Source organism: Heterodontus francisci, chromosome 15, assembly GCF_036365525.1.
Source record: "Heterodontus francisci isolate sHetFra1 chromosome 15, sHetFra1.hap1, whole genome shotgun sequence".
In the NCBI taxonomy this organism is placed as follows: domain Eukaryota; kingdom Metazoa; phylum Chordata; class Chondrichthyes; order Heterodontiformes; family Heterodontidae; genus Heterodontus; species Heterodontus francisci.
This window is the reverse complement of record NC_090385.1, coordinates 5,715,285-5,731,233: the sequence shown is the minus strand read 5'-3', so window position 1 is coordinate 5,731,233 and position 15,949 is coordinate 5,715,285. Positions and strand designations below refer to the sequence as shown.

The following is a 15,949-nucleotide window of genomic DNA, read 5'->3' as shown; positions in this document are numbered from 1 at the left end:
ACGCAGAGAATCGATCCTCTTCGAATGGTGGGAAAACACCAATAAATCAAACAAAAGCAAAATACTGCAGATGCTGGAAATCTGAAATAAAAACAGTAAGTGCTGGAAATACTCAGCAGGTCACGCAGCATCGGTGGAGAGAGAAACATGACAAATCACTCAAAACACGGTGACAATTAATTGCTTTCAGTTTCGATTTTTAATGGGAGATCAAACAGAAAGACGGGATCAGTGAGATTGCCAACTTGCTTTCTCTGGCTGTGTTGTTGCTTTGCATCATTCCTCCAGGCACCGTCTGTAAAGTGATCTTAACAGCTGCTCCCAGCCTCTGATACAGCTTGGGCCAGTGCAAGTCAAGACACTTTTTGAAACGGATCCAGTGTCCTTAAAAATAGCAGGCGCTGAGCTCTCGTGACCCGCCGGTTTCTCGGTTCTGTTTGTGAGTTCGGTGCAAGCGGTTTGACTGAGACCTAAACATCATGTAAAAAAAACACAATCGACAAGTTTACAAAATGCATCTCCGGACACCTGGAGTCTGTCTCTGGAATATGGAACATTAAATTCATTTTAGGAGAGAATTGCCTGTTTTACCTTGGTTTGAAATTCGATTTACTAATTGAAAACTTTGAATAAAATTTAACATTGGAAGCTGCACGGCGGAAAATATCACAGGTATGTGAGAACGCTCTAATCTTTTCAGAAAAGCTGTTTTCCTAAAACTGCGCAATGCATCGAGTTTTGATAAAATCGGCCCAAGTAAAATCCGCAAGCTACATTAAATCAAACCGAAGCATTTACAAGAAAACTTGTTTTGAAGCAAAGTGTTTTGTTGACTAGTTTTTCTGTTTAGTTTGGGAGCGTGCAGTACTTAGAAATTTCGAATTCTTCCCCAAGCCTTATCCTGTTGGCTGCTGATGGTGTATGAAATTCAACACTTGCAGCTTAACAAGCCTGGATCTGAAAACTTAATTGCGCATTTGCAAACTTCAGTGCCCTACTTTGCAGCGAATTTCGCTGCTGGATTGGTAGACGAGGAAGCTCATAAAAAGGACAGGTAGGGAGAAGTCTACTTAAATATAGGACACACAGTGTCTTAGATAAGTGAAAGTTTTCCTGAATCATCCTGTCATTGATTAATGCTTGTTAACAGACTCTAGTCCCGGGGCACCTTGACAACTATACCAGAGAAATGAAGAACTGGAGCTGAATGATTTGGCCAGTTGTCTCATTGTTTTTTTAAATGCCGATCAATCCTTTGTTTCAATCTACACATTTTATTTTCCCCAAACTGGCTTAAAAAAAAAGCAATTCTAAACTATTCCGAATAGCTTCCCAGCAGTAAAATCGTGAAATATTCCCAAAATAGCTGCAATTTGGTTGAAGGGATTGAAGGAAGTGAATTGTCATTTCCCATTGTCACCGGGTCCACTTTGACTTGGAGGCGTCTGGTATCGTGGAGACGGTGAATGATTGCTCGGAGACTGACACTGATTCAATGTCACGGGGAATGGCGAGTCTGTCAGCTTCACATTTACTTTTTCTTGGTTGACTTAATGCAAACTTGGATTTTAAATGGAATCGAACCTCTTTCAGTAGTAACACGATAGTTAAAGTGTTACCTTTATATAAAAATAATAAGTCTAGCACCTGATTTTAAGCGTTACAGACTTTAATCTCTTTGCTACTATCGGTTTACATGATTAAATAACAAAACAGCTGCCAACAGCTGGATTCCGTTGCTGCCCGTGTTTAATGTTCTGTGAATACAGAGGGGTGAGTGTGTGGATTGATAGATACACTCAGAGAACATCAGGCGGCTCCTGGGTATAAACTAGCCAGCGGCTGCTTTATGTGACACGCCAGTTCGAGATTTTGCACCAATACAGGGCAAATAAATACTTCTCCCTGCTCCACCCTATCCTACTTCATTATCTTTCTATTAACCTCTGACTGATTTCCGGGTTCAATACCCAACAGTTGCCAGCTGATTTAAACTGAAAATGGGTAAACACTTTACAACACATCACCTTCCCAATCTTTCCAGAAACCTGGCGTCCAAGTGTTAATTTGAAGATGTATTATTTTTGACTAAAGGACGATCACAAGTGTCAGGGCCTCCTTAACACGCGCGCACACAAAATCCGGATGATATATTCAAACTGAACTCCCCAAAACAATCTTGGGTATTTCACATGAGGGGAGTCAGTGTAAATCAGTGAGATAGACCCATTGTTACCAATCGGTTGCAGAGGGCATCTAGTGAACCAATGGTCACCGGTGGTCCTCTGTGAGCATAAGAAAATGGGTAAACAGTTCAGACATTCCGGCCAGCGATTCTTCCACACATTGGACTCTTTGAAGAGCTGATCTCACAAATCCTCTTAGCAGACTGACAGGATCTCTTCGCATTTATTCCTCTCCCAGAAATGACAAACAAGGATGGACAAGCAGAAATACAACCCAAACTTCGAATGAGGGAGATTTACGGGGCAGCCCAGTCTCGTGAACAATCCAGACAGTTTGTGAACAGATTATCCCAACAGAAAATGTGACAATTAGATTGAAGAAAATTTAAATGAAGCATATTCACACGCACACACACACACACACGTTTAAAACATGCAAAAACATGCTATCTTAGCAAAACTCGCTTTTCCTGTCGACTAACCCCATCATAACTCAAAACGTTTCACGTTCTCTTTCAGTTGCAAGTCAATCATTGCAAAAATCCTGTAACTATAGGATATCTAGCGATTGAAAAGTACTATCATTGTTGACAATAAACTATAATGGGAAAGCTCTAGGCTAAATGATATTAAACTTCATGTATTATTTAAAAAAATCTTTTGCAATGTTTCAGGGCTGTGATACACCTTCTGGTTTGATGAACTGAATAAATCACTTTCCCATCTCACTGCATGGAAATGGAGAGAGATGTAAACCAGGCGGCTGATTGATATCGCTCCTTTTACACTATGGCCCAAAGTCAAATTAGCCCCGTTCGTTCTGAGGAGGCCACCCATACTAATTTATTAACCATTAAATTGCCTGTGGAAATCTCTTATTCTCCATCATGTTGTTGTACAATTTATATGCAAAATGAGCTGATTTAAGCTTATCCTCCATACAGCTTTATAAGTTTAATGAATGTTACTCTTGTACTGTTTAAGTTAAGACAGAATTGATCATCAGGATGTTGAAAAGTACACATTATTATACTTGATGGAGAAATTGTCCAACAAGTCCAGTTGAACTCAGGAAATACCCGAGTCCTGGTCTTAAAGAGACAAGCCAGGTTAAACAGCTCCACTTAGCCAGCAAAGACTTTACAAGCCCAGACTGCTTTGTGACCAGTGCCACAGAGGATCAGCTACTCAATTGTATTTTTGCCAAGTTTCACATTATAAAACTCTGCCTAACAATTTTATGAGAGGGAACATTGGTGTAAAGGCCAGGGAAACATTTTTGAAGAAAATGTCACTTCTGTAGAGTCAGTGTCTGTGCAGCTGGTGCACAAACATTCAGCACTGCCTTGCATCTGTAAATGGCAGAGTGTAGGTTGAATGACGTGATTATCAGACTGGTCAGCCTTCTAGACACGAAATATATTCTGATTTTCGTTTGATAAAGTTCCTTTTGTTTTTATTTAGAATTTGCTGTTTAATGTTAAATTTAAAAATATTATTAAAAAGGGGCACTTTTATTATATTAATCTTTTGATTTGATTGATGGCAGCTGGGGCTGCCCATGCCATTCTGATTGGCCAAGAATAGCAGAAGAACCGGGTAGCCCTTGGCTTTTCTCGTCTTCTAACTCTTCTGTTCCGGTCCAAAAGGCGTCATTCAGCAAATAACACGTTTAAAGGTCACATTTGTAAAACATAGAACTAGACACCATGAAATACTATTGGAAATATATAAAGTAGCCCATCAGATAACCAGGTAAAACTTGTGTAAACGGCATAGTTTCCTAGTGATTATAGACTAGAGTTGAAACGCCAGCAGGAAATTAAATTTAATAAATCTGGTGAATTATTGACTGTTAAAATAACCAGGAAAGATGCCAAATTGTTGTAAAACCCTAACTGGTTCACTAATGTCCTTCAGGGAAGGAAATCTTCCACCCCCACCCTGTCTGGCCTAGTCTACATGTGACTCCAGTCCCATAATATGCGCTTGACACTTATTGCCCTGGGAGATGATTAAGGTAAACACTAAATACTGCCTTACCGCTGACCCCCATGCCCCAAGAATATATACACACACATAAATTATCTTGCAGCAGAATATATGCAATAGTCAGCCATGTTAACAGGTTGCACTGGAGGCGGGGGGGGGGGGGGGGGGGTGGGGGTTCAGAGGGTGGGTTCACATTCATTTATAGATGTTAATAAACCCGCTTTTTCTTCAATGCACGAGCAAGATCTTTCCGCATTTAGCCCAACGGCATATTGAAATAAATACTAGGCATGTAAAGTATTTATGTAAATAAAAGGGAAACTTTGCAACAACAAAAAAATGTTCCGCCTTTCTTCTCTCCTTCACCCCATCCCCTCGGGATCGGCAGCAGCCTCATCCTTACATGTCCTGATGAAAGGTCACAGACCTGAAATGTTAACTCTGCTTCTCTCTCCACAGATGCTGCCAGACCTGCTGAGTATTTCCAGCAGTTACTGTTTTTATTTCATCCTTTCATGTGTACACATAGTTACTCATATACAAATACACTCACACACTTATATAGCAAAGCATTCTCGAAGGGCCGTATAGCCCAGTCCAGCTCCTAATTCTGATCTCATGTCTGTAGACACAGACACACATACACACAGAGACAGGTAAAACGTGCTGCTGTTCAAGGCACCAAACTACTGCCCTGTCTCGTGCCCTTCCAAAGGACGAGTGTTGTTTCTGTCCTGTGTCCCAGCTCTCTCAGATGCCAGGCAGTATTGGGGTACCTGCCCACTTTCCTGGCATGTTGGTTATTGGGGAACACCGTGTAGATTTTGCGAAAAATGCAATTTGGGGGGGGGGGTGGGGGGGGGGGGGACGGGTTTAACCGGGATTAATACATTCATTAAAGTTAAAACACTGTTAAAAAAAAAGAGCTACAAAGGACAGCTACACCATGCATTAAAACATCCCAGAGCTTCCCGAAGGCTAAATATTCCAAAAAAGATAAAGCGGTGTCATCTGGGATAACCTCAAACAGACAGACACACACACACAAACAGGTTGTCGCCTCCAGCAGGTTGTTTTGGTCCCAGAATCAGCCCAAGGGTCCCCTCTCTGTGCTGGATAGAGAGTCTCCCCACAGTGCCCTGTCTCTCCAGGTTCTCCTCCAGCTCTGCATCCCGCTCCATCTGTGCAGTCTCTCTCCCTCTTGCCTCTCTTTGCCCCTGCATTGTCCCTCTCTCTGTCTCCGTGTAGCCCTCTTCCTCCTCCTCCCCCAGGATTTCTCTGCCTCTGTTTCCCCACCAGCACCTCCTGTCCGGATGCTCCGCACATTGCACAGGCTCCCTTCACAACTGAGCTGGGAGAAGCGAGTGTGGGAGGCTCCAGTGGAATAGGCTTTAAGCAGCAGACTCCCCCTCACACCGTCATCACCCAAACAAAGAGCAGTAATAAGGTAAGAAAATGATAGGAGAAACAATCTCTTAAAATGGCGCGTTGAATATAAAATGCACCAAGTGTGTGTGTGCGAAATCCTGACTTGTTAATCGGAGACTCTTTGCTTTGTGATGCTTTCTGAACTATATATATATATATATATATAGCTACAAGGAAATCAGCTGGAAGGAGGGAGTGGGTGCGTTGTCGGGGTGGGGGGTCTGTGGAGATCAGCTCCCAGACTGGGCTATCCTACTGGACCGGGGACCCTGCTCCAGTCTGGAGGGCGATGAGGAGCAGCACAGAGTGTGAGGGAGCAGAGACTGAACGTCACCGCTTGTTTGTTTTTGGGAGGGGAGGTGGGGTGGGGGGGGGGTGGGGGGTGGAGAGAGAGGACAGAGATGATGGAGAGGAATGTGTGATTCACAGCTCGGTTACTGCTCTGCTCTTCCACAGGTTTACTGGACAATATCAGAAAGCTGAACCAGGGAGAGGGAGATACAACAACAGGCGGGAGCTCTGTGTGCGGATCCTCTAACACCCTGGACCCACTAGTCTAGACCGCCTTGGATGTTTTTCTAGCCTCACTCCCTCTTCCCAAAGCGCGTTTAGGAATCACAAATTCAAGCTGGGATCTATGAGCGGGAAAGTGACCAAACCAAAGGAAGAAAAGGATGCTGGCAAAGGTAAGCGAGAGTCCCATCGAAAGCGGAATGCATGGTGCTGGGATCAGACTGTGCCCCTGGGGCAGAAAGCGGTGTTGGGTGGGTACTTCTTTATCCATAAAATTTATATTTCCGTCACAGGGACCCACCCCGGTCCGAAATACTCCCAATTGGGTTCTCATTCAGAGACGTGTTGAACGATGCTTGGTTTGTTCACGATCCCGGTGCTAACGATTACTATGGTGATAGAGCGAGAGAGACTGGGATTATCCGGAACGCACAGAGAAAAGTGTTTGGATCCAGGATCTCCCAATAAGATGTTTCAAGTCAGTTTCCGCAGGGAAATAATAGACACCAGGGCGGGTGAAACTGCAATTGAGGAGCTAACGCCAACGAAATATTTTTTTTTTAAAAAAAGTCCATAATTGCAACTAAAACACTTTCCATTCAAGTTTCGCAGCTGCCTCTTTCTGGGTGAACCATGTGAAAACACAGCTTATTTTCCGTCTGAAACTAGCTTCTTGGAAAGAGACTTTGATACATACTCTCTCTGACTATAGGGTAGTGTTGGGATTAACAGGGAGCCCCTCCCCCTCCCACCACCTAGTTCACAGAGTGCTAAAGCAAAGGTGAGCAGGTTCCATCCAGTGCACCCTTCATACCACCTTTTAAACCTACCTGCCGTTTACTAAACAGCTGGGATTTCCCCTTGCAGTTCTCTCTGAATATTAACTCTTGGGAGACCACCTCTCCTGGTGCCTGTATCATCACCTGCAATGATTTTTTGAAGAAACATTGGCATTTCAGACAGGCAGTGTAAACAGGGTTCAGTACTATACTGGCTGGGACCCATACTGCAGCTAATCTGCTGACAGGCATCTGCAGTATGAATGTAGCCATAAGCACTGGGGTTGATAAGGCCATCATGTAGGCTTCATATTCAACGTCCCTGGAGTTTCAGTGAGGTGGGGGTGCAGACTGTATTGGCAACAGTTTGTATATGAAATGTTATGTTTCATTCTGTATTTGTAGAATGTGTGATTGCAGAATGGAAGGGTAACATTAAAGCTGTACTAATTGTTTCCCATGTCCCAATTGTCCAATTGAGAGCAGTTAGATCCATCCAGAACTGTTGTTGATATTCCCCCCAAGATTCAGCTGGGTGACTTGATGCTGAGAGGAATGATTAGAATTGTGGAGACTTGCAAACAAATATAAAGACACAATGGTCAAGGTTGTTACGGAATAAACTGTTGCAATGCTTAGAGCAAACTTCATTGGTAAAACTGAATATGGCTGTGTGTGATGGCGGATCATAAAATCTCGCTGGGAGAATGTGTCTGTTAGAAAAGTGGTGAGAGAAATTTGTGTGTTGAAGGATTTGTACATTGCTTGCAATTACATCTAAACTTGTGTGCTTGGTGCATTCCATTTACTGTATCAAAAAAAAATCTGATTGAACAACTTTGTTATGGACAGTTGATTCTTCAGAGGGAATGTTCTAGAAGTAGCTGATGTGAATTTTCAACACCAATAATTGTGCACCACCAGATTAATACACTTGCCATAGTTTGCAATACGCAGGTTTCTGAATGAAGGAATTGTGCTCTTTTGTTTATTTACATATTTTCTTAAACTTCAAACCAATAACAGTGAACAGCACACAAGTGTTCATGTGAACCATCTGTATTTCCCTTTCATTTGCAGATTGTTTACAGGGCCATTCTCCAATGATCAATGAAACAAATTGTGTGCATGTCTTAGACATAGTCAGTGAAGCTATTCTTAGTAACAATTTCCCTGACTGGCAGTGTAAACTCATCCATAAATATGCATTGACCCATCTTATTTCTGGTTCTGCTACTGCAATCATCATCTGCTCTAACCAAATGCACCTTAGACAGCAGGGACTATATATAGAGAGATAAAAATAAGGCTTTCTCAGCCATTTCATAATATTTAAGCCAGTTTGATTAGACTCTTGCTGTCTCTATGCCTCTCGTTCTTTCTCTTTGTCTCCATTCCTCCAAATTATTGCTCCTCTCTGTCCCTCCACTTTCATTTCTCCCTGTTCTAGTTATCCTGCCTCTCCATCTGTCATTTAAATATTAATTGTTATGTGAACTAACGTGAAAATATTCACATTTTGGATAATATACCATGGTCCCTATTCTCTGGGGCTAGAGAGACCATAGGTCATACTTACACCTAGTGTGTGAGGTGAAATTTGATTTAGAGCCCAGCTCTCTGATATCCTGCCCCATTGGAACAGGACCATAACATTTCAGTGGGGTGTTGGTGGGGAAGTGTTTGGGTGAGTCTTCTTTGACCATACTGATATCTAGGGAACATGCTTGGGTGAGATCCCTGGGAAATTACTCCCTTGGAAGGGCTCAGTGGAACTCAGTTGATGTGAAGTCCCTTTTGAGGCCTCCAAACATTCACTCGATCTGTGTAGGGTTGGCTACCTCTCAAGGTGGAGTAGCTTCAGCTAAAGAGTTTGCAAAAGAATACTTTTGTGACCCATATGAGGTTTTGGAAAACTCCACTTTGCCTCACTCCTCCCTTTCTCTGTAACCCCCTCCAGCCCTCCGAGATCTCGGCACTGCTCCAATTCTGGCCTCTTGTGCATCCCCGATTTTAATCTCCACAATTGGAGACCGTGCCTTCAGCTGCTCTAAACTCTGGAATTCACTGCATAAACCTCTCCACCTATCTACATTTCTCTCTGCCTTTAAGACATTCCTTAAAACCTACCTCTTTCATCAAGGTTTTGGCCGTCTGTCCTAATATATATCCTTATGTCTTGGTGCCAAATTTGGCTTAACTACATGCTTGTGAAACACCTTTGGACATCTTGCCATGTTAAAAGTTCTACATAAATGCAAGTTGTTGATGTAAATGTTTTAATTGCTTATAATCTTAATATTATTACATCCATTTCCTTGATTGATCTTATGAAACTGTGAAGGGTTTAAGAGGTCATATGTAAGAAGTGTCAGTTTCCTAATACCACCCATGTTTGATTTTGTTTCAAGTATTAAGGTTAAAATTGTTGAATTATTGAATTGTACAGCACAGAAGGAGGCCACTGGACCCATTGTGCCTGTGCCGGCTCTTGGGAAGAGCTATCCAATTAGACTCACTCCACTGCTCTTTCCCAATTGCTCTGCAAATTTTCCTTTTCAAGTATATATCCAATTCTACTGTCTTTTCAGTGAATTCCAGATCATAACAATCCAGTCTGTAGTTTCTGAATGAATGAAAAAAATCCTTTGCATAACTTGCAAAGAGAAAACGCTGGAAAGACTCAGCAGGTCAGCTGGAGGCAATGGACATGTTAACATTTCGGGCGTGGACCTACACCTAATTTGTTGATTTAGCTGTTCTCTCCACAGGGACTGAGAATCCTTGCACTCTTCTACTGACTTCCTATATTTTTTATAGTAACCACTCTCATCCCCAGCTCCATAGGCAGACATTTAGCATAGAGCATTTCACCCATGTACTAAAATTCAATATACTGGCTTGCTTCAAGAGATTGTATAATGCTATCTCTGTAACCAGGACACAATTTAGCTGGAAGTATAATAGAATGTTATCGTTTACCGCGAGGGGAATTGAATACAAAAGTAAGGAGGTTATGCTTAAGTTATACAGGGCATTGGTGAGACCACACCTGGAATACAGTGTACAGTACTGGTCTCCTTATTTAAGGAAGGATGTAAATGTGTTGGAGGCAGTACAGGGAAGGTTTACTAGATGAATACCTGGAATGGGTGAGCTGTCTTACGAGGAAAGGTTGTACAGGCTAGGCTTGTATCAGCTGGAATTTAGAAGAGTAAGAGGTGACCTGATTGAAACATATAAGATTCTGAGGGGTCTTGACAGGTGGATGTGGAAAGGATGCTTCCCCTTGTGGGAGAATCTAGAACTAAGGCTCACTGTTTAAAAATAAGGGGTCGTGCGTTTAAAACAGAGATGAGGAGAAATGTTTTCTCTGAGGGTGGTGAGTCTTTGGAATTCTCTTCCTCAAAAGGGGGTGGAAGCAGAGCCTTTGAATATTTTTAAGGCAGAGGTAGATAGATTCTTGATAAGCAAGGGGGTGGAAGGTTATTGGGGGTCGGTGGAAATGTGGAGTAATCAGTTCAGCCATGAACATACTGAATGGTGGAGCAGGCTTGAAGGGCCGAGTGGCCTACTCCTACTCCTAATTCGTATGTTCATAAAAGTACAGTGGCTGTGAAAGGTCCTATACAGATGCAAGTCTTTTTCTTTTAAGAAAGAAAATGCAGAGTGGGTAGGATGATAGAAAGGTTTTGAGTGTGTAGTAAGAGGCTGGGGAAAACCTGTGGCAGCTGTGAAGAAACAGGAGAGATAGAGGCAAAGGAGCTTTGTAGTGACAGATTTTGAAGATGAGGGTATCAGGGCAGGTGCTTGAGATTGTGATGACATGAAGTCTGAAGCAGGCAATCCATGGGAATATTTGTTTTAATTCGGATGTTGGCATCGCACACAATATTGACATTTATTGATCATCCCTGAGTTGCCCTGAAAAGGTGGTGGTGGACCTCTGTCTTGAACTTCAGTCCATGTGGTGTGAATCAACGAGATGCCTTGCTGGGCTACTTCAGAGATTAATTCGAGATTCTAGGCTGGGCAACGATGGCATGTTTTCTTCTCTAAAGGGCATGAGTGAACCAATTGGGTTGTTACAGTGATCCAACAGCTTCTTGGTTTACTAATATCAGTTTTTTATTTTCACAGCATGATGGGATTTGAACCCATGATCTACTGGATTATTCCAGGCCTTTGAGTTACCAGCCCAGTAATGTAACCATTACAATAGCACAAACCCTGGTTAGGCTACACCTGGAGAACTGTGAGCACCTTGAGAAGGACATATTGGCTTTGGAGAGAGTACAGCGTAGATTTATCAGAATGATACCTGGATTCCAAGGGTTAGGTTACGAGGAGAGATTACACAAATTAGAGTTGTATTCACTGGAATCTAGAAGGTTAAGGGCTGTTTAGGGAGTGTAGGACTAGGGGGCATAGTCTAAAAATTAGAGCCAGGCCGTTCAGGTGTGAAATTAGGAAACACTTCTACACACAAAGGGTGGTAAAAGTTTGAAACTCTCTTCCACTAATGGCAATTGATGATCGATCAGTTGTAAATTTTAAATCTGATTGATAGATTTTTGTTATCCAAAGGTATTAAGGGATACGGGGCAAAGGCGGGTATATGGAGTTAGGTCACAGATCGGCCGTGGCGGAACCGGCTCGAGGGGTTTGTTAGACTGTTTGTTAGAACAGCAAATTGATACAGTTCTCTGGAACAGTCAAGAACCAGCTGTTCTTTTATGGTTAAATGTTCATAATAGTGCATTTAGAAAGTGATTATTTGCTTAGCAGCACCTTGTGACGATTACCTGTTGTCCAAAAGCTATACATGACATGCAACGATCACTGCCGTCGGGGTTGTGTTTGACACAGCTGCAAGCTGTATATTGTGCAAACAATTTTATCCACTCAGGATGGGAGATTGACAAGAATGTTGAAGCATGTGGTTGTTCATTGTGACAAAGCACAATCTGTTCGATTGATGAAAATGTTAGCCATGCTTTTATATTTGTGTTGCATGCTCTGATCAAGGATTTCCATGTTTAATATGTTAAAATTCTGAAAGATCACATCAGTGTAATAATTGGACAAATTCATATTCAAATATAATGTTTGAAAGTAAAAATGATGGAGTCTACACAACTGTCCATGACTCCCCTGAGAATAAATAGGGTCATTTTAACTTCTGGCTCAGTAGGTTGCACTCTCACCTCTAGAAGCTGAAGGTCATGGGTTCAAGCCCCACTCCAGCGGCGTGAGCACAGAATCCAGGCTGATACTCCAGTGTAGTACTGAGGGAGTGTTACACTGTCACTTTTTTATTCTTTCATGAGATGTGGGCATCGCTGGAAATGCCTATCCCTAATTGCCTCTGACAACTGAATGGCTTGCGAGGGCATTTAAGAGTCAACCACACTGCTATGGGTCTGGAGTCACAAGAAAGAAAAGAGTGCTGCACTGTCATTGGTGTCATCTTTCCGAAGAATCGTTCAACTGAAGTCCCCTCTGTCCTCTCATGTGGATGCAAAAGATCCCCCAGCACTATTTTAAAGAAGAGTAGAGGCATTCTCCCAGTGTCGTTGCCATTATTTCTCCCTCAACTAACATTATTGAAAGAGATTAGAGATTATTTGGTCATTGTCACATTGCCGTTTTTGGGAGCTTGCTGTGTGCAGATTGGCTGCCATGTTTCTTACATTACAAGTGACTACACTTCAAAAACGTTTCTGGCTGCAAAACATTTTGGGAAGACCTTTGATCATGAACCATGTAACATAAATGCAAATTCTTTCCATTAGCTTCACTGAAACCTTCAAAGGGTTAAATTATCTGATAATTACTTTCATTTAGGTGCTTTGTGGAAAAAAAAACTGTTTCAGTCATTAAGCATTTCAGTCCAGAACTCTTGAGTTCAGTATGAATTTAATACCACCTGGACAAGATTGTAAAATGCACCTGCAATCATTTCTTGTTAATTACTCATTTCAGTCATTAACAGTTATCATTTGCTGCAAAGTCATTACAGAAACTCAGCAGTAACATTTTAGGTCAAATGTGGCTGTACCTGCAGCAGTTCTGTGCATTGAAATGAACATATGGGATTGAGGAACAGGGAAAGACCAGCTGGCCCATTGAGCCCGTCCCATCCAGTCATGATGCAACCAACCATTATGATTCCCAAAACAAAGTGACTCCTGACAACGCAGCCCCCAGCCAACATCATCAGAGCGCTCCCAGTTTTGCACATGTGCTGAATGGATGTTTGCTGCCAGTATGGTGCTGCGAATGCGGAGCCTATGTCAGCACCCGGCTTGCAGCACGAACACGACTAATTCATGCACGTGTGCGAATTAGTCATTCGTCGCTCGTCACTCCTGGCTTCGCCACTTCGCCTCACTAGGCTCCCTCATGCTTCTGGTCCCCAGTCCTGGTCCCCGCTCCCTCCCGCGATCGCAGCCTTTTCTCCCCACACGGCGGAAGTGTGGAAGAGAGAGAGTGACAAGATAGGGAGTGGAGGGAGCGGCTGAGGGGGAAGAAGGGGCGAGGCCACAGATCCTGTTGAAATGCACACACATTCCCACACATGCAGCTATCCTGGAGCTCAGGTCTAAACTCAAAGCTCACTGAAGTGATGCTGGATCAAGTTGTTGATTTGGCTCTTATTACAACACAGAAGCAGCTCTCTGCTGGTGTTCATGCTGAACACTTCCAGAATATTAGAAATCTCTTTTTAAAATGCTCATTGGTTTAAAATTCGGCTATGTGTCTGGAAATAATCGGCAATAAAATTAATTAAACAGTACATCTACTCTGCTAATCTTGCTATGAGTTGGCACTCACTCCGTGGACCAGGAACTAATTCCATTGGTCCATGATGCCCTGTGTAAAGAAAAACCTTCAGGTATCAAACCTCATCCTGTACCTACATAAATTATGTGCAAGTCCCCTTGTTCTCACTGACATACTTCAAATAATCCAGCCACACGGACATAGTCCAATCATTTCATTATTTTGTTCAGTGGCTCAGTTGGTAGCAAACTTGTCTCTGAGTCAGACGGTTGTGGGTTCAAAACCCACTCCAGTGACTTGAAGACAAAATCCAGGCTCACACTCCCAGTGCCAGTACTGAAGGAGTGCTGCACTGTCAGAGGTTCTGACTTTTGGATGACGTGTTAAATTAAGGCCCAGTCTTCCCTCTCTGGTATATGTAAAATATCCCATGTCAATATTTTGAAGAAGACCAGTGGGAACTTTCCCCAATGACTACACTTCAAAAGTACATCATTGGCTGTAAAGTGCTTTGGGATGATCTGAGATGGTGAAAGGTGCTATACAAATGTATGTCTTTCTCTCTCTTTGAATAAGTTGTAAGGATATAGCCTGCAATGGACCATGTGTTATTTAGATGCTATGTTGGAATCGGGCTTTATGTTGCCTGTTCCTTCAATGTTGGAAAGTCCATTTGCTGAAGGTAGTTTGTAGATTGGCAATTGCTTTTATATTGGCAGACTGAAGTCAGAAGAAACAGCAGGCTTGCTCTTTTAAGAGATGCCGCTGGTTCATAGGTTCCCAATCAGTCTGGACAGACCATCTGGCATTGACCTAGGCACTGGAAACGTAAAGGGCACACCCTGCCTAGTCAATCCTGCAAAGTCCTCCTCACCAACATCTGAGGACTTGTCTCAAAATTGGGAGAGCTGTCTCACAATCAAGCAACAGCCTGACATAGTCGTACTCACCAAATCATACCTTACAGCCAATGTCCCAGACTCCTCCATCAGGACAGACCCACCAATAGCAGCACAATGGTATACTGTCAGAATGGATAGGCCCCAGGAGCCCTCAACATAGACTCCATGAAGTCCCATGGCATCAGGTCAAACATGGGAAAGGCAACCTCCTGCTGATTACCACCTACTCCCATGCCCCACCCCCCGCACCCCAGTTGATAAATCAGTGGTTCTCCATGTTGAACACATCTTGGAAGAAGCACTGAGGTTGACAAGACCACTGAATTTATTCTGGGTGGGAGACTTCAATGTCCATCACCAGGAGTGGCTCAGTAGCACTATTATTGAGCAAGCTGGCCAAGTCCTGGCAGAGTGGGTCTGCAACAGGTGGTGAGAGAACCAACAGCCTGAATCTTATGAAGGTGGTTGCCCCGCCCACTGGCTAAAAAGTCGGGGGAGAACCCGCCTCCACTGGGCCTGGAAGCCACACTGCAATGTTGCGTGGCCCAGGCTCTTAATTGGCCTTGAGCAGGACTTCCACCCCTCTGAGGCAGGAAGACCCGCCTTCAATAGCTGCTGGCCAATCAGAGGGCCGGCAGCTCCTCAGTCCCAGCAGCACTGTAGGGTACGGTGGCCACTGCTGCGACTGTACGTGGCAAGAAGAGGAGCGATGGACATCGCCCTTCAGGAAGGTAAGTGGGGTTCGGGCCTCGCCGAGGATAATTGGCTTGGCCTTGCTGGGGGAGGGAGGGGGGGGTGGTGGTTGGAGTCTCGGGAAGGGGGGTAGTTTCAGTGGAGGGGGGGTGCAGCCCATCATATAGGGGGTGCCCTCCATGGGGCAAGGGTGCCCGATCAGGAGGGGCCCCCTCAGCCCTCAAGAAGGCCATCAGGTATTACTGGGCACCTCCTTAGGTGCTGGAGTGCCTGTCTGCTGCTGGTAAGATAGCAGCGGTGGTGGGAGGAGGCCTTCAATTGGCCACTTAAGTGCCTCAGTTGACCTCGGGTGGGCGGGCTGTTTGCCACTTCCCCTGCTGCTGGTAAAATAGCAGCAGGATGGATTGGCAATGGGAATAGCAACCCCTGCCTCCCATTCAATTTTATGCTCCCCGCCTCCCAACTCATTCCCAGGTGGGGTAAAATTCCAGCCAATGAGAGGGAAAAACCTACCTGACCTCATCCTTGCTGATCTAATTTCAATGTGATGAGAAGGGCTGTGCTCAGGATAAAATGGAACCAAAGACTGACAGGAAGAGCTGTATTGGAACAATGGATTATCTTCTCGGAAGAGATGCTTCAGGTACAGACTAAGTACATTCCAACAAGG

At 43.7% G+C, this 15,949-nt stretch overlaps 1 protein-coding gene across 3 annotated transcripts in view; it reads left to right on the top strand.

Moving 5' to 3' along the window:
- The first annotated feature begins 362 nt into the window (after nucleotides 1–362).
- fgf13a (fibroblast growth factor 13a) overlaps nucleotides 363–15,949 on the top strand; it is a 691,434-nt gene continuing 675,847 nt past the window's right edge. Inside the window, exons 1-2 of one of the 3 annotated variants that reach the window (XM_068047092.1) lie at nucleotides 363–672; nucleotides 6,063–6,292. In XM_068047092.1, coding sequence (XP_067903193.1) covers nucleotides 6,244–6,292 — 49 coding nt within the window. In that variant the 5' untranslated portion in view covers nucleotides 363–672; nucleotides 6,063–6,243. Of the gene's footprint in view, nucleotides 673–5,564; nucleotides 5,626–6,009; nucleotides 6,293–15,949 lie in introns of those variants that run through there. The other 2 variants (XM_068047094.1, XM_068047093.1) reach the window with 2 other exon arrangements.